Raw genomic sequence first — 19684 nt, 5'->3', positions numbered from 1 at the left:
ACTCATATAAAATGAGGACAACAATAAAAGGAATTGCATCTGCCTCACAGGGTTGAGATAATGTATGTAAAATACTTTGCAAACCTTAAGGCACTCTATAAATAGCATTTATCATTAAGCCAGAACATTTCCACAGTATAGATACCAGGACAGTGACAGGACTAGGCATCATGCTACATGAGAAACAATTAAGGAACTAGGAATATTTTACTCAATGAAGAAGGACCTAATATCTATCATCAATTAACAAACAATAGATGCTACTTGGTTGATGGGTTCAGTTATTTGAAGGCCTGTCATGTGGAAGAGAGATTATTGTCCAGCTTGGCTTTGGAAAATAGAATTAGATGCAATGGGCAGAAAATCTGCAGAGAGGCAGATTTAGGTTCAACATAAGGAAAAACTTCGGATCAAAGCTATCCTAAAGCAGAATGGTCTGACTCAGGAGTTTTCCCACTTCTGAGGTCAGGGTAGACTGGATGGAAGGAATAGAAGGAATGTCTGTTCTGTTTCAGTATGGCTTGTGTGACCTTTGAGGTCCCTTCTAACTACACAATTATCTGATTTCATGGTTCTAAGCTTGAGCTTACTCCAAAAGCCTTTCTTTCCCCATTTACTTTTTCAAGGGCAACATGACAACCAGGAATGCTGAAGTCTCTGGCCCAAGTTTAGGGGCAGAGCTTGGAGCAAGATGGATGAGTCCCACCTCCCAGCTGCCATTCTCCCCGCTCCAAGAACATCTTCCCCTGCATCGTCTCCACCAGCCTCCTTCCCAGGGTGAGGTGTGGCTGTCCTGGGTGGCACCATGCTGCCAAACCTGTGACTTGGCTTCGGCTAGGAGGGGAAACCATCTGGCGCAGCCTTCCTATTTTAAGAGCTGGCTTCCCACTCCTCAAAATACTGGTGGCTTCCCAAATCCCCCCTCTGGTGCCCTCCATCTGGGCCTAAAAAGTGACATGTGGGGACTCTTTGAGAGGAAATGTGGTGATTTAAATACCAAGGGCAGGAGAAGAAATAGAAGAGGCCTAGAGGAACCAGGGCTGGGAGGGCAGAAAGGAGACCAATGACATTAGTCCTTCGTTCACCACCGACTAGCTGTGATTTCTAAGGCAAATCATTTCACCTCTGTGGTGAATCAATGGTCATGCTACAAGGGTGGAAATAAAGGTCCTTCCAGCTCAAGAATTAAAGATTCTACGCATAAATGTAGGACTTTAAAGCAATAAGACTCAGTTGTGTTCCCTTTATCACACTAATGCATGAAATGCCTACTGGTATTAGAGAATATATAACTTCTGGTGTTTTGGGAAAACTAGCATTTTCCCTTCCCAAGGAGTGCCCTCAGAAGGCTTCACATTTGGGATTGAAGTAATGGTAATAGCATTGATGATTTTTGTTCTACCCTTTGATTTTCTCAAACAGCTCATACTACCCTCACTGAAGGTAGTTTCAGTTTGGTTCTCAAATGAAATTCCCTTGTCTGATCTCTTCCTACTTCATTCATCATAATCAATTCCCAATGACTCATGGTTGTATGCAAACGTTAAATCGACACTCCAAGGATAGAGTCTTTCTACCCCCAAGGAGATTCAAAAGACCCCGGGTATGAAGACCATTCTAAAGGGCAACATCCTTGAAATCCTGGTATGGCCTACCACAGTGACAACTTGGAATGGAACAATGACCAGTCAGAAATAAAGACTTTGGTCTATTTGTACAAATAGTAGCGCCATTGCTTCTTAGTCAGATGTTACGGAAAGAAAGGGGGGAAACGTTCAATATACCATAGATCGTAGGGTAAGAATTTCTAGAAAAGGGATTTTATAGGCCAATTTTCTCATTTTTACAGATCAAGTGATTAAGGCAAAATTTTATTCCAGGTCTCCCTGACTCCAACTCCAGTGCCCTATCCACTAAAACATAGTCTTCTTAGTATAAGGCATAAGCATTGACCTAGACTCTTTCTATCATCAGTTAAGTTTGAGAGAGACAAGTGGGTTACTGTAAGGTTTGAGGTGTCAGTTCTGACTGTCAGTTTGAGGCTGTCAGTTCTGACCTCCGACACTGATGCTATGGTAGGGTTCTATACAAGAAACCCTTTGTTTTGGTGGTTATGCCAGGATTTAAAAGTAAAACCCATGTTGGGGTTATCTTGGTCCCAATCATTGCCAATTATTCACTTTTTAAAGTTTATAAATGTACATATTATCTCTAAGTAACCATTATCTCAACTGATCTGCCTAACAGCCATTTGGAAATAGACAATACAGGTATCTGAACCTCAGTTTCTTCACCTGTAAAATGAGGACAATGAGAAGTTAAGTGATATATCTAAGGTCACACAGCTAGCAAATGACAGGCATGATTTAGACTTGGACCATCCAGGTTCCAAGTCTAGCACACTACTATGCCATGATTAGAATTCTTCTGATTGTTATAATTGGGTTCCAGGATTGAGACAATTCATTTCTATATAAATCTAAGGTCATAATACGGCTACTAAGTAATAATAACAGACTTCTGCATAGTGTTTTAAAGTCTTTGAAGTGCTTCACATGTTATTTCTTTAGTTCCTCCCAATAGCCTGTGAAGTAAAACACTACTGGTACATGGCCTCAGTTTCCTCATCTGTAAGAGAAGGACTAAGTGACTTGTCTTGGTTTACACAGATAGTAAATGTCAGAATTAGTATTTGAAACACCATCTTCCCAGTTCCATACCCAGAATTCTATCCATTATGCCACCAATCAGCAAGCAATTAGGTACCCATGATTATAATTCTTTGGATGGTTAGGATGGGTTTCTATGATGGGACAATTCATTTCCGTAAACATTTAACACTATGACAGTCAAAGTGCTTTGTAAATTTTCAAAGCACTTTATAAACACAAGTTATTGCTGTTTGTTATTATTATTGCTGTTACTCCCAGGTCTTTCCAGAATTCCTGATTGGGATCCAACCCCCCAAACTCTTTGGGTCACTGTAAGTGTTCTTCTAGACCTCTTCATGTCTAAACAAGGGGAGGATGGTGAAATGTCTAGTAACAGAGTCTTACTGCTAAAAGGTAAGTGGATAAATGAGTCAGATGGAGAAGAAAATTGTCAGCCTCTCTCAATATCTTTTTACAAAGAGAAGAAGAAAAAATTTTGTCTGCTCTTTTCTTCTTTCTCCCTCAAGTCTCTAGCTCTTCTCCACTCCTGAATCTCCCAGAGAGGAGGAAAGAAGGGATCACAAACTTCTCCAGGTGCCCACTCAGCATCAGAGATAAGCAATTAATTAATCAAGAACTGGGCTGCCTGGATTGGCCCTCCTGGCTGTGGGGAGATGATGCATCGGAGATTCAATTACTGTGCAGAAGCTAATGGCGAACAGTTCCAGTGGCCTGATGGATTCGCTTGAGTTGCTATTTGTCTGACATTACTCATTCTGAGGGAGGACAATGCAGCTTGGAACTGTGCATATTAATTACCACCCAAATTACACCATTAATTCATGGTGAGTTTTCGGTGGTGGTAGATTCTTTTTATTGTTTTTCTCTAGTCCCTGATGGGTAGCAGGGGGCAAAAGTACCACCTGTATCCATCCATGTTCAGGATGCAAGATAGGATGGGAAAGGATTAAGGGTAGGGGGATGGGGTGGGGAAGCTGTCAGGGAAATAGGGGAGGGAAAATTAAATGCTACGGGCTTTTGGTTAATTATAGTATTTGTATGTCATTTGGTTGTGGTGGTGGTGGTATTAGAGTGTGTGTGTGTGTGTGTGTGTGTGTGTGTGTGTGTATGTTTTAACAGGAGAAAAGACGACTGAAGCAGAAGGCACTTGGGGTAATATTTCTAGGCTATACTTAGCCACCCAAATGTGGCACTGTGATGATTAAAGCCCAGGCAGCTAAGCTTGCAGAAAGCTAGGATGAGGGGAGGGTTTAGGGAAACAAGTCCTCTTTCTGGATTGCCTCCTGGTCCTCAGATGCATCTAGTAATAATACACTCATAGTTATGGCTATAAAGGACATTATAATTCATCTAGTCCAACCCTCTCATTTTACAGTTAGGGAACCTGAGACCCAAAGAGGGGAAGTGACTTGTCCAAAGTCACACAGGAAACTTAAACTCCTGGTTTTGCTCCTGGACCTTGCCAAATCCATTCCAGTGCTCTTACTGCTACACTGTGCTCCTTTTGGGGCCATTAGCCACAGTTTTCCCTAGGGACCTATTTTCCTTCTTGCATCACACAAGCAATAAACCTAAAGCTACAAGCCCCTTGGAACAGATGGAAGGCAGAAGACTTCACATCTGGAGCAATCTAAATTAACTCTAGGATCCCCAGGTTTCATCATACTAAGAAAACAATGCGACCCTGTAAAGTAATATTTTCACACACAATGCTTTTTGTAACCCTCTTTGTGCTATACTATCCTTCCTCTTTGTGATCTCTGAGTCTTAGATGGGGAAGAGAGCTCAGTGGTTACCCATTCCAAACAAAAGCTGATGAGAATACTTTTGACAATATCCATGACCAATGATTATCCAACTTTTGCTTGACAATATCCAGAAACAGGTAGCTCACCACCTCCCAGGGTAGCCTATTCTACTTTTGCCAACTTTTGCCAACAAGATAAATTTGTCCCTATTAAATATCATCATCTTATCAGCCTAGGTCTCCTTCCTTCTAATCTTTGTCTCTTTCAACCACACAACACTATTTTCTCACACAAGTTTATTTTGATCTAATTCAAATATCCCAATGAATATTTCTGTTTTGCAACTCCTAACCCTCTTCCCCAGGGAATAATTTACTAAACATCTACCAAGGGAGTCTTTTTCCCCTTTACCTGTAACAAATCACAGTTATAGATATAATAGAAGCTAATATCCTTCCAGCAGAGAACAACAATTAAGTTCATGGATTCCAATATAGCCTCCACAAGCACTACCTATCAAAGAATAGAATTCTTTGGGTCCATCTTAAGTTCCATCCAAAAGGAGTTATTACAGGTATTAGAAGGATTCTGCTTTGATCTCCTGATCATTAATACAGTTCTGTGACATATTCTCCTGAGTGAGTGTCTGAGGTATTTATTAAACCTTTGAAACAACTAAATTTGAGACCGTTAATATCTTGGCATAAAAATTTGGAGCCACTCATTCCACCAATACATTTGGCACACTGTACCAGATTAATCTTCTTAATGTACAGCTCTGATCATATTAATAAGCTTTCTTAAGAGCAATTCTTCTTATAGAATAGAGTCCAAATTCTTTAGCGTGGCATTCGAGCCCTTGCCCCCAGCCCTAATTTGACTCCAACAAACCTTGTAGCCTATCTCCAACTCTTCCTACTCTACCTTGAGTATTCAAAGATCTAGCAAAAAGAAATGGCTTTTCCTCCTCTGAACTTAAGATTTCCTGCCTCAGTACCTTTGTGTACAAATGTTATAATGTCACCCCTAGAATGCCAGTGCTTCCATCTCTGCCTAGTCAAATTTTACTCATCCTTCAAGACCTCATTCAAATACTACCTCTTCTGTGAAGTCTCTCATTCTGCCTTCTAATATGGTTATTTGTGTACCAATTCACCAAACACGTATTAAGAACCTACAACATTTAGATCTCAATTAGTGTGAATAATGGATCTCCTCAAGTGGTAGCATGTATTCAAATTTGCACTATTGAAAGTTATAATTATGTAGAATGGGGTAATTGGTTCCAGCCCAATGGAAATACACAGTGCAAAGCCAAATAATGTGACCACTTCAGAAGATTCATTATTTACACTAACCCAAAACTGACTATATATATATATATATATATGTACAAGGCACTGTGCTTAGTTCTAGCTATAAAAAGAGTAAAAAATGACTCAGTACCTGCTCTCCAAGAGCTTACATTCTATTGGGAATGAAATAGAGGTGAGAAAGAATACAACACATACATAGATAAATATAATACAAGGTAGTACTTGTTCCCTCCCTGCCTTCTAAAAGCTTATAATATAGTAAAGATAGTTTCCAAGATCTCTTTGTCACCAACACAATCTATTAATTTGTGCCTTACTCCAAGCAAATTATTGTGCAGAGGAAAACACTAAGATGGATGCTAGATAGATGGAAGAATGGGAGTATGGATGGATAGATGAGTGTGTTAACTGAACTTTGCTTCCTAGTATAAAATATGAGACCTTACAGAGTCCAAAATACGTGTGCAATTTCGATATGTATTGAGAACCTTTTAGAACACTATGGTGCTCTATGGTCCAGAAATAGAACTAACAGTCATCTCCCAGGCTAATCAAGTCATATTAAGTTTCAGGGTTTAACTGTACCTAGTGGTGTTTCTCAGGCACACAAGGTTGCCTCCAGCACAACAAGTATTTATTCTTTATACTGTGTTCAGATAATCTATGTTTGCATTTCATAAGTATGCTATCAAACTGTATAGTTTAATTTATTAAGGGTCACCAATGACCCATAACCAAAGCAACTATTAGAAAACACTTGTGTTTGCATTCCAAATGAGGTAATTTGCCTCATTTTTCTTCCCTTGTGGGGATATTAGTTGGTCTAGTTTCCACATTTATCAGAAACCAGCCACTATTACTTATCTCTATCTACCTCATATTGTAGATAGTCAACTTAAATCATGTGCCCTAGTGTCTGGTGCACTCTGATTCAGAAGTCTTCTATTTTCTAGTCCTTAGGGTTAGGAAAGAAAGTAGAATCTCATCTACCCTAGATAATACACATCAAATAAAATTGTGCAGTTACCACCTGCTTTACACAAACCTACAATATAAAAATCTAGTTATAAGTGAAAATGGTGCAGGAGTCCTGCTCACCCTAGCCCCTCATATTAAAAGCTTTGAATAATAACAATAATAATACTAACAACAATAGCCAGAATTTATAAAATGCTTTAAGATTTGCAAAGCGCTTTAACATAGGTTTAACTTACTTAAGCCTCACGACAACCCTGTGAGGTAGGTGCTATCACTATCCCCATTTTACAGATGAAGAAACTGAGGCAGATATATGTTAAATTACTTGCCCAGGGTCACACAGCTAGTAAATATGTCTGAGGCAAGATTCAGACTCATCTTCCAACCTCCAAGTCCCACAAGATCCACAGTGCCTCTTAGCTGCCTAAAGGAAATAATACAAATTATACGGCTCACTTTACCAAAAGTATATTTGCTTAACCAAGGAGTACCATAGGACTCCTTTAAATACATACACAGAACTTTGGAGTCAGAAATTACCTTAGAGAACCTGATATGACATAACTCTTCTCTTTTTCAAATGAGGGAAAGTGAGGCTCAGAAGGATCCAATGAATCGCCAAAGATCATGCAATCTATCAGTGGCAGAGTTGGATCTAAAGCTCAATACAGTGTTGTTGTTTGTTGTTGTTTTCATTATTCCCCCTCATCTTCTGTAACAACTCCACTAAGGTATTAAAATGGACCATCCAATTTCCTACCCATTTTCCCCATGTATCTGGTTTTACACAAAGCAAAGCTTACAATAGTCTCTAATTCTTTAATTTCCTGGGAAAGGACATACTGTGCAGTAAAAGCTAAAACTTACTCATTTCAGGTGTGGACAATCCACATGACCCAATGAGACGATGTTAACCAACCAACCTACTCTGGGGATTGTGTTACTCACACTGGCAGTGTCCATGGATCATTCTCTTTGAGCTGATAGCCACTAAATCTGTATCCCACAAGACGCTCTCCATGGTAGCAACTCACTACTTCAATATTTCTATATACCTTTAGACCTAGAGTTTGTGAACTTGGTCTTTTATGGTATTTTGATAACTATATCTCAGTACGATTGATTTCCTTCATAAACCTACCAACTGCATTTCATACATTTAAAAAATATTCTTAAGAAGGATTCATAGGTTTCACCAGAAGGGCATGTGATGTGCAAAGAAAAAAGTTAAAAACCCCTTCTTTGGAGGTATCGTTTACTATACTCCTACTGATATCACAAATCCCCATTTAAATGGCACCTTACAAAGTACTGTATTAGAGTCACACTCTTTTAAGTGAGCATAATGAGACTCACAAAGGTGGAGGTACTTGTTCAAGATCATACATTTATTAATTAGTGGAGCACAGACTAAAACCCAGATCTTCTGACTCCATATCTAGCATTCTTTCCACTGTGACTCTCCAATACACTCCTTCATCCAATAATCATATATTAAGCCTCTACTACGTGCAAGGCACTAGGATAGACACTGGAGATACAAAGAACAAATAGTCCTTGCCTTTGAGGATCTTACATTCTTCCTAGGGATGGGGTGGAGAATTTGGGAATAAAGAATCTCAGAACTTCACAGTTGGAAGGGATGTCAGTATTCAGGTAGTCCAAATCTTTACCTGGATAAGAAAACCCTGGACAACTATAACCTTTGCTTGAAGACCTCCTAGGGGAGAGGACTCACTGTCTCCCAAGTAATCTACTGTTGGAGATTTCTAATTGCTAGTAAGTCTTTCATAACATCAAGACAAAATTGAGCTCCATTCTCTGTTCTTGAGTCTACCTTCTGAGATCTAAACTGAGCATGTCTAATTCCTACAACTTGTGCAAATAGAAGTATATATTCTTGCAGTTAATCCCTTTCTGCCTCTATAAAATGAGGGAAGTTACTTTCTGAGACCCCAAATGGGGAAGCGATTTGCCAAAGGTCACATAAGAAGTCAACAGCAGAGACAGGATTCAAACTCAGATCTTCTGCCTCTAAAACCAATGATCTTCCCACTAGACCCTAGGGCCTCAGAGTAGCTGGAATATTACAGATTACCCTCAAACCTAATTATGGCTTCTCATTATCATACACATGTCCAAGCTCACTGCCTTAATGTCCTGGGAACATTCCAACATATTTCTCCTCTTTGATTTCCTCCATTGGTACTCTTAATGGATATCCTAATTAGGTCCTATTATGAAAAAGAATATCACACAAAGTAAAATGAGGCGAGACTCTTCAAGTAAGGGTGATTCCCTTCTCCCCCAATATAATTTGCCCCCTGGTCTCAACATAAAATCATTTAGCAGCTTTGGGGGAGTTCATTATGCTCAGTAGCTTTTAGCTGCTAATGATATCATTTTATTTTACCAGAAACAGCTACTTTCAGATATGTATGAGGAAAAGAAAAATTACCTGCCTGGGTCTTATCTTCAGGTCTCTTAGTTGGTGTCCAGAAGCTCTTGAAATTGATGTCAGACACTAAGACAACTAACTGTCTGATGGACCTAGATTAATTGGTCTATTTCCCCTGTTTTATGGATGGGCTTTTAATGGGTGGCTTTAAATGAGTGGATCCCATTCAATTGCAATGTCCATATTCCTTCCCTTCTCCAGAACCCCTACCTCTACAGAAATTATAAGACCAGTGGGTATTCCTAGCCTACAAATTACCAGAGATGATAAATCTGAGGGTGTTTGCAATTCAGATTCCAGCAGAAAACACACACACACACACACACACACACACAAATCCCATTACTGTTTGCAATAGTTACAAATATTAATCATATGATGATGATACGATAATAAGTATAAGTAGCTTGCATTTATAAAGAGCAGTATAGTTTATAAAGTGCATTCCTCACAAGAACCCTGAGAAGTAGGTGGTGCTGGTATTATTATTATTCCCATTTTTTTTAAAAGAAAGAACTAAGACTCAGCTAGGTTAAATAACTAGAACCTCCGATCTTCTGATGTTTACTGGTTTTGTGACCTTAATCAAGAGCTAGCCCAGACATTAAGCTTAATGTTCTTTCCTCTAACTACACTGTCATGCTATCAGAGATTATGTCGGAGGAATCTCAGTTTCCAGATGACCTAACCACTGGAGAAGAATTGGGCTGAAAAGAATTGGCAATGTTAACATATGATTAATATATATTTAATAGCTAATATTCATATAGTATTTTAAGGTTTGCAAAGCACTATATATGGACATTATCTCACTTGGTCCTCACAATAACCCTGTGAGGTAGATGCTATTATTATCCATATTTTAGAGGTGAGGAAATTGGCCTTACCCAAGTCATTTAGCCACTGTCAGTCTTACACAGCTGGTTAAATGTTCTCCTGAGGTAGTCTTCAAACTCAACACTCAATATAACCCCATCACCTAGCTGCCTTAAGAAAGTAGTGAGGGAAAGAAAGATGGTGCAATAGAAGAGACGACATTCTACATAGTTCATTGTAATACTAGTACGAGTTAACATTTATATAGCTCTTTAAGTTTTATAAAGAAATTTACATAAATTCATTCAATTCTCACCAGAAGTGCTGCAAGGTAACTACTGTACATATTACCATCCCCATTTTACAGATAAGAAAGCTGAGACTTAAAAAAGTTGTGCCCACGGTAAGCTTCAAAAGAAAAGATTCAAATCCAAATCTCTCCTGGCTCCAAGTTCCCTGCTCTTTCCAAAACACTACCATCCTTTATATTACATGACTAAATGGCTTGCCCTTGAAACTTAGTTTCCACTAAATTATCTATAACTTTTCCAAGATGTTGGGACACTGGGGAAAGGGGGAGGAAGGAGTAAGTTGTCACATAAAGTAATCTGTCGCTGGTTAGACAGTTAATAAAGTCAGTCAAGGTCACATTTTCAAGACCCCTTGTAGGGTCCACTTAGTTTTTCCCTGTTCCATGACCATAAATTGACCCCATCCCCAAACAGGGAAAATTGTTCCCTCCTCCATATCCATATTCACAAGATCCTCAATGACTGGAGCATTCTTTCCCATTGATTAAAATTCATTACAATCCTATATACACACATATGTAAATATATATTACATGGATTTATATACACATACATCATTATGTACATATATACATATATACATACACATACATACATATGTGTGTATATGTATGTCTGTACACACAAACACATATAATGCACCAACTAAGTGCATGGCCTTATGCTCAGTGCTATTGACCCAAGGATAAAAAATTGCTTCCTGCCTTCAAAGAGTTGAAGATCCAGTGCCTAGCACATAGTGGGCGCTGCTTAAATGCTTGTTGATCAATTGCTTGAGCAAATAAGAAGGATAGCCACATACACATAAAATTGTAAGACTGAATTATTTAGGGCAAAGCAGAGATCAGGCAAAAAGCCACTGGAGAATGTCAGCTGAGAAAAATTTCAGGGAAGGCTTCACATAGAAGGTGTTAGGTAATCTGGACCTTGAAGAAAAGAGAGGTCAAGGTCCCTTCTAATTCTAAAATTAAATGACTCCCTACTTCTCCTACTCTCTTATATAAATTCTCTCCATCCCTCAAGCTTAGCTCAGTAGAAGTATAAAAAGTGCTTTCTGCTGAATCCTCCTAATACCTCACATGCTTTTTAATTATATTTCTATGCCCATGTCTTATATCCCCTGCTATACTGTAAGCTGCTTAGAGGCAGGAACCACATCTTATTTTCTTTGTCCTGGGGATGGATTTTTCCCTGTTATCTATGCTCAGTTCAATGAAGATGAATGATTCAGAGGACAAGTCTTATTGATGGTGGTTTGGTAGCGTCACCTCTAAATTAATTACAGAGAGGGAAAACAAAAACCTACTTTGTCTTTGTTTACAGTGACAGGTAATTATGAAGTGATCTGAGTCTTAAAGCCCTCAGCATAAGGGGAAAAAATCATAGAACATAAAATGTCAGTAGTGAAAGCAACCTTAGAATATAGAAAGTTAGAATGTAGACAATCGAATGTCAGAGCTGGAAATCGGACCTTAGAACAATGACTAGCTATTAGAGTTAGAAGGGGCCTTAGAAATCATTGAGTCCTGCCCCCTCCTTTGGCAGAGAGAGAAATTGTAAGGTGCAGTAAATGTTTGGTCAATGAAAAAATGGATGAATATTGAATGGACTTTGACATGGAAAGCTAGCGTTTATATAGCACTCTAAGGCTTGCACAGATCTTAACATATATTTTCTTATTTGATCCTCATAGCAAGCCTGTGAGGGCAACTCTATAATTATCTCCATTTTCCAGATGAGGAAACTGAGGCAGATACACAAGAAGCCCAGGGCTATACATTCACTAAGTCAAGGGGCAGAATTTAAAACCCAAGTGAGATGTTTTATCCACTGTGCCACCTAAGGGATTGAATAGAATATGGAATGATCTTTGATTCTATAAGGAGCTACTGGACCAGCAGTGATAGACTATGTCAGGCTGACTGCATGACTGATTGAGGTTTTGGCACAACAACTTACTGAAAATCACCTTCTAAGGCAGAGAGAAGTTGTGATACTTGAAACACGGAAATAAAAAGACCATTGTAGGAGGACTTGAACCCTTAAGAATGTTCTCAGGAAACCTGCTAGAATGTGGCATGTGTGGCCTGCTACATCTCTGAGATGTACAACAGAAGAAGTCCTAGAAGCTACATCAAAAGAAAAAAAGGGGTGAAGAATGATTCCTAGAAGGATGCTTGAAACTAGGTTCCCATCGTGATATTTCCAAGAAAAATAATCATAATTCTCAACTCTGCCATTAACCAACAATGTGACCTTAGGCAAGTAGCCTCCACTTTCCTTTTCTGTCAAATGAATGTTGGACCAGACCAGGAGTTCTTGACCAGGGTCCATGTATAGATTTTATGGAGTCAGTAAACTTGATGGAAAAAAATATATTAATATATACTTACATTAACTTCTAATTAAAATTGAGCATTTTCTTCATTACAGTTTTTTTTTAATTACTCTAAGGGGTCCATAGGCTATTCTGGACTGCCAGGGGGATTCATGATGCACACCAAAAAAATTAGAAACCCCTAGATTACATGATCATGACTTTTAGTTTCGGCATTCTAAATTCCACCTGCCAACATTTGATAGTCTATGTTCTATGATTTAATGTTTTGTTCTAAGGTCCCTTCCAGATATAGCATTTTATGATTCCATATTCCCCTATGTAATTCATGCCTTTGTCTACTTTTGTTCAATTGTTTCAGTTGTGTCTGCCTCGTCATGACCCCATTTTGGGTTATCTTGGTAAAGATACTGGAGTGGTTTGCCATTTCCTTCTCCAGCTCATTTTACAGATGAAGAAACTGAGGCAAACAGGGTTAAGTGATTTCCCCAAGGCCACACAGCTAGTAAGTGTCTGAGGATGGTCTCCCTGACTCCAGGTCTAGTGCTCTATCTACTGTGCCACCTAGCTGCCCTTGGAGAACTAGCTAGTTATCTGTTGGGTTTATTGTGAGCAAAAGTGAATAACAAAGGGCCATCCATTTCAATGCCAACTCTTACATCACTTTGTCATCACCATCTTCCATGTCCTGCTACTTCCTAATGTTCAGACTAACTTCTGACTTTACAACCCTACCACTACAAATGAGCAATATACCAGAAACAGTGTGGGCCATACTCCCATTCTTTTCTGCAGGCACCCCATAAAGCAGCTTATCCACAAGCAAGCCCTGTCTTGGGCTAGTTTTTCACTGCTACTCCCTCCCCAACTAGTCAACATTGACCCCAGAGAATGTTACTTGTATTATTGTTAGCCAGAAAGAACTCAATGTCTTAAAAATCAGCTAGGAAGAAATAATCAATGGAATAACCAGAATAATGTTCTTATAAAGACAAACAGGATTCATGTAGAGGTATCTGCCAGTTTGTACCACTGTACCCATCAACAAGAGTCATTGGAATTATGTCTCAGTTACTAGCTGCTACTTTTATGTTCACAAGCTTCTACCATTGGCAAATAATCTCTGTAAGACAGAGACACTCAATTTCATGACTTACTAAAAAACGTGGGCTATGTGATAACAAAGCTTGGTTACATCTCATTCTGTCATTCTCTTCAGATGTAGAACCAGTCAAATTGGGTCTCCAAAACCAGGGGATTCTATGCAATTCAAGCAGGATATCACAATTCATCTCTTAAAATGGTTCTCTCACCACCACCATCCCATCATACAGTAACCTATTATTAGTGTTTTAAACATGGTATATTACATTTCCCTGGAATTCACCAGAAACATTCCCACCTGAGATAGACATTATTTTTAAAGGCAAGCAATTTTTTTAAAGTAGGAAACTTTATGAATATAACAGCCTGATATCATGGAAAGAACACTGAACTAGAAGTCATACCAGTAGATGTGATGCTGGTCTTTGTATACCAAAACCTAGCATAGTGTGTGACACATAATAAGTGCTTTAAAAATGTTGATTCCTTGATCAAATAATCACATCCTGCAATTGACTCATTATGTGCGACCTTGGACTGGTCAGGGGTCTTCAGTTCACTGATCTCTGAGTGGCAGGGTTAAAAGTTACCTTTTATTTTCGATTCTTATGGTTCATATTTTAAGAATGAATATTCCATTTTCTAATATTCCTAAAAGATCAAATGTTCTATCATTCTAGAGAAGAGAATGATCTCTAGTGGATTTAACAGTAATTTTAGGCTCAAAGTCTAATTCTAGGCTCCAAAGTTTCCTTGTGTGACTTTGGCTTGGTCTTTCCAAGGTCCTCATTTCCCAGAAATAAAATGGTGGCAATTGTGAGGCCCTTAGAGGAAAGTCAAGAGCTATTCAGGGTTTTCCAGAAGCCAAATTCAAAATGAACACAAGATCCCTACCTTGTGACAAAATGACAGGTAAAAGTTCTGCTTTCTATTAGAATGATATATTGTTGTTTTTATTTTCCCCCAATGGAATCAAACCACATTATTCTTATACTCTACTTCCAAAGTTGGAGTCAGGGATGGAGGATCAGGGTGAAGAAAAATCTAGCCCCTGAGGTGTGCCTTAGCTCAGAAACACTTCAATAGCATGTGGGTTATTTATTTTTTTTAATCTTGTCCATTGCCCAAACAACCTCTCCAAATTCTGCAATTTACTTAATGTGATGGAAAAAAAAGCAAGAGTGGCCTCCACTGAAGGTGCTACTGGAGGACTGCTGATTCTCCTCTCAGAGGACCACAGAAAGGGGCAACTGTAGCCCAGGGGACTAAGACCCCTGACCTAAGACTCGATAGTCTGGGAGCCTTTAAGCAGAGGCTGGGATGGGAATGGAGAGGGACTTGCCGATTAGTTACAAGTTGAACTAGATGACCTTTGAGATCTCCTCTCCTGAGGTTCTACCATACTCGCTCCTGAGTTTGAGTCTTAACCCTACCTGCTACTTATTAGACACATGACCTTAGTGCAGAGTCACTTAGCCTCTCTGAACCTCAGTTTCCTCATGTACAGAATGGGGATAATACTCCTTGCCCAAGGGATGTTATGATTTTTTAAAAGAGTCTATTTTTAGAAAAGCTTCATATACAAGTTATTATCAAATAGAATGCATTCAAAGTTCCTCTCCATGCTTGGCATGGCCTATGAAGTCATGCTTACTTATTTTTGTGTATTTCGCGTTAGTTCTCTGGAAAGCCTTGGAAAATTTGAATTGACCAGCCTCCAAATAAATATATATGTATATGTATATACATACATAGTGCATATATACCCAACACATATGTATATGTGTATGTATGTGTGTATGCATGTGTGTATGTGTGTACGTATTTTTCTGCCAAAGAAACCAATTGCCAGAGACAGAGGGCAGGTTAAAGAAGATAACTCAGTTTGCTTGCTGCACAACTGGCAGAATTCTCCTCTCCTTCCCTTTGTCTTATGGCAGGAGGTACTTTTTCAGGCTGAAGGAAAACAGCAATTCAAGGATATGGGGCTGGAAGGGACCTTAGAGATGATCTTATCCAATTCCACCATCTTTTCAGAAGAAGACACCGAGACCAAGAGAAGGGATCCCCCCAAGCATCAATAACTGTGCTGGCATTCTCATGAAGTATCTCTCCCCCTCTTCCCTTTTGGTGAAATGACCTAATTCTTGGGTTCAGTGGCATCTGAGGAGTTGTTGATTGATTTGTAATCTCATTGGGTCAATTCTTATTGGGCATTTCAGCGGCAATCATGTCTCCCATCTCTACAGCGCCAAACCAAGGCGCACAGACCTCTGCAATGGGTACTCCTTCCAGACTCCCCTCCATGTGCTACACCAGGGTAAACACCCAGGGAGTTTATTGCTTGGATACTAGAAGCTTGCAACAGAGGAGGCCTAGGGCAGGTCTTAGTGGGCAGACAGATGATTCCAAAAGAATTTTTGAAACTGGAAAGAGGAAACCCAAATTTGCTTAGTCAGCTCTGAGACCAAGCTGTCATCCATAGTTATGGCAGCAATATTTTCTGATCCCAAAATCTGGAATGCATAATCAAACCTAACAAAGGGCAATCCTGCTACAAAGTATACCAAAACAACCTTTTCTTTTTCATGAAAGTAAGACAATATCCAAAAGTCCAGGATGGCATAGCCACCATATTAGGGGTGGATTTTTTGTGGGGGGAGGGAATGAAGGCTGGGAGGAGCATGGATGATTTTTTTTTTTCTCAAAGGGTCTGTGCCTATCTTCTCCCATTGCTAACAGGCCAGCATTTTTAGGCCTAACTCTCCAGGAGAATTGAAAATTCCCTGTAGGCCAAAACACAAGATACTTTCCCTCAAAATTCTTCCTGAGACCAGCATAAGCATTCCCTCATTTACCGATCAAATGCATTTAAAGACAATTTTTTGTCATATTTTTTTTAAAACAAGAAATATCCTGTCACCGTTTATTGAGGAAAAAGAAAAAAGACATCCACCTATTCATACCCATCCTTATCCAAGAATTCCAAAAATATAATTCCTATTCATGCAGGTAGATGCTGCACAAAATAATAATTAATAATAATAATAATTGTATAAATAAGAGGAAAAGAATAAAATTGCCATTTTGTGACTCCAACAATTTTCCAGTTTTCTCTGACACTTCAGTTGCTTGGTAAATTGTTGGAACTGGAGGAAATGACAAAAAATAAAATGTCATTTAATAAATTAATGAGAGTATTTGCTTTTGATTATTGGTTCCACTGTTTGTTGTTGCTTTCTCCTGTGTTTATAATGCATACCAGTTTTACAAAGTGCATGCTTTTAAAAAATTTTGAACTGGCAAGCTAAAATAATTCTTCTTTTCTTTCCCCCACCCATCTCCCCCTGTAAAGAAAAGAATGTTAATACACTTTAGAACTTGGAAGTAAAGGAAATGACCATGATGCACCTGGGCTATAGACCAATAGGCTGCTCACTGCACAATGCTTCATTTTGGCAAAATCATTGTTTCAAACCCCTTCTGCCTATTTTGTCTTTCCTTCTTTCCACATGGAAGTAGTCACAAAGTTTAAAATGGGCCTTTTAATACTATTTTTGAAGGGAAAAAAATTAATACCTGATGCTCGTGGTTTGTTTTGTTTTGTTTTGTGGAACTATTTGCATACACACCACACACGCGCCCCATGTGCGCACCCACACACATGCACACACATTTGCAGTGACCTGCTCCTTGAGGAAGAAAAAGAAGCAATGAGTTAGGTCAGGGGCACCCCGAGGTGCCAAAAGGCTCTCTAAGCTTGGTGTGCATCTTTGGATTTTGGTACCCACTCAGCTCCACCTCGTGTCACCTCACATTCTGGTAGGGGAACAGGAAAGGGGTTGGGGAAAGTGAAGGGGTGGGGGGTGAAGGAGGGGGCAAAAATGTAAGGCAAACTTTGTTGGGAAGGGTTCATGCTTCATGCGCAGTTCTGAATCTCAGTGGAGGGCTGGCTATTTCTTCCCCCTTTGGCCTTACTCCATCTCTCTTAGGAGGTTAGGAAGAAAGGGTAGCAAGAACAAAGGTACCGGAAAGGAAACAATGAACAGGGGGGGAAAAAGAGGGCAAAAGAGATGGACCAATGGAAGGTAAAGCCAGAGAAGACAAATGACTTTTTTTTCTTTCTTAAAAAAATCCTAAATGGACTTCCGCCGTCTCATCAGCCTGTAGTTATCAGTAAAGCTGTGTAGGCCAGGAGAAATAGAGCTAACAGGGGATGGGAAAAGGCTGTTTTTTAATGTGCTTGGAGAAATTTCTTCAATCTTGTATGAGATGGAGTGAAAGTACTGTGGGTTCAGCTTGGTGCTGAAGGAATTTTGGTGGGACACCATCCGGCTGGTATACTCCTGGGATCGGTAGCACATGCATGAACAGACGGACTGGAGGTCCGTGACCTCAGCCTTGTACCGTGGCCGGCAATGCTGGGACTCCTCCTGGATGTGGAGGACCATGCTGTTGCGATTGCCCGCCAGCGAGGCCCGTTCCTCAGCATCTCGCCGCTCGTCCTCACTGTTCATGGTCAAGAACCTGAGGACGACCAGGTTGAGGAAGGCCCCGATGACTGTTAATCCCACCAGGATGTACATGAAACTGAAGGCCACGTAGAGTGGCTTCTTCTGGAGGGCACCCTTGGTCTGCAGGGCCACGTAGTCCCCAAACCCTATGGTAGTCAAGGTAATGAAGCAGTAGTAATAGGCGTGGAAGAAACTCCACTCCTCGTACTGGGAGAAGGCTGCGGCCCCAATGCACAGGGTCCCCATGCAGGAGAAGAAGCCCACGGTGACCATGTTCTCCATGGACACCTCAGTACTCCGCATCCCACAACACTTCTTAATTCTCTTCAGCAAGTATTTAACAAAGGTGTTCATCCGCTCCCCCAGGCTCTGGAACATGACCAGGGTCAGTGGAATGCCCAGCACGGCGTAGAACATGCAGAAGGCTTTGCCTGCATCCGTACCAGGGGCTGCGTGGCCATAACCTGGAAGGGTCAGAGGGAGGGGAGGGGAGGAAGAGGAAAGAAGACAGAGGAATAAATGAGGACATGAGATTTTGTTAAAGCTAACAATAATAATTCATATTTCTATAGCACTTGAGAGTTTACAGAGCTATTCTTCACAAGAGCTCCACAAGATAAAGGTCACAAAGATTATTGTTCCCATTTTACAGATGAGGAAAACTGAGGTTCACACAGGTAAAAAACCAAAGGTCTCAAGCTAGCTAGTCAGGATTAGAACTGAAATTTGAATTGACTCCTGACTCTTAATGTCAGAAGTAAGCATATTCAGGCCTAATGCTCCGTGGGAATTGTGAGCACAAGATGCTTTTCCTTGAAACTGACCTCAGGGCCAGGAAAACCTGGGTTTCAAGTCCCACTTCTGGCATATACTTGCTGTGAGACTGTGAGCAAGTCACTTTTCTCTCTATTAATGCTGTTGTTAAATCATTTCAAACTCTTTGTAACCCCATTTGGAGTTTTCTTGGCAAAGATACTGGAGTAGTTTGCCATTTCCTTCTCTAGCTCATTTTTACAAATGAGGAAACTAAGGTAAATAGGGTTAAGTGACTTTCCCAGGGTCACACAACTAGAAAGTGTCTGAGGCAAGATTTGAACTCATGTCTTCCTGACTCCAGCCCCAGTGCTCTACCCACTGGAATATCTAACTGCCCTGTCTACCAATACCTTTCTACCAATAAAGGTCAACATTTTCTCTAAAACTTATTAAATGAGAGGGCTGACTAAAGAACTGAAAGGCGGCTCTTTCACCTGGGAGTCATCAGCAAGCATTTGTACAAACATATTGAGCATCCTCTATGTGCCAAGGGAGCTTCCTATACCAAATAAATCAGTGCTCCTCTCTCTCTGGCTCCAGGCTGAGGTCACAGGTTGGCAGAATTTGGAGCTGCAAGATATAATTTAGTGCAATGCTTTCATTTCACAGGTGG

General features: G+C 40.0%; 1 protein-coding gene across 1 annotated transcript in view; it reads right to left on the bottom strand.

Annotated features, from left to right (window-relative positions):
• Nucleotides 1–17541: 17541 nt before the first annotated feature.
• KCNK9 (potassium two pore domain channel subfamily K member 9) overlaps nt 17542–19684 on the bottom strand; it is a 199789-nt gene continuing 197646 nt past the window's right edge. Inside the window, exon 2 of the mRNA XM_069080948.1 lies at nt 17542–18719. Within this exon, the coding sequence (XP_068937049.1) occupies nt 17878–18719 (842 nt within the window). The 3' untranslated portion in view covers nt 17542–17877. The remainder of the gene's footprint in view (nt 18720–19684) is intronic.

This window comes from Petaurus breviceps, unplaced genomic scaffold, assembly GCF_028583685.1.
Source record: "Petaurus breviceps papuanus isolate PSGF00001 unplaced genomic scaffold, PetGlider_PUasm1.0 98, whole genome shotgun sequence".
Classification (NCBI taxonomy): domain Eukaryota; kingdom Metazoa; phylum Chordata; class Mammalia; order Diprotodontia; family Petauridae; genus Petaurus; species Petaurus breviceps.
This window is presented reverse-complemented; position numbering and strand designations above follow the sequence as displayed.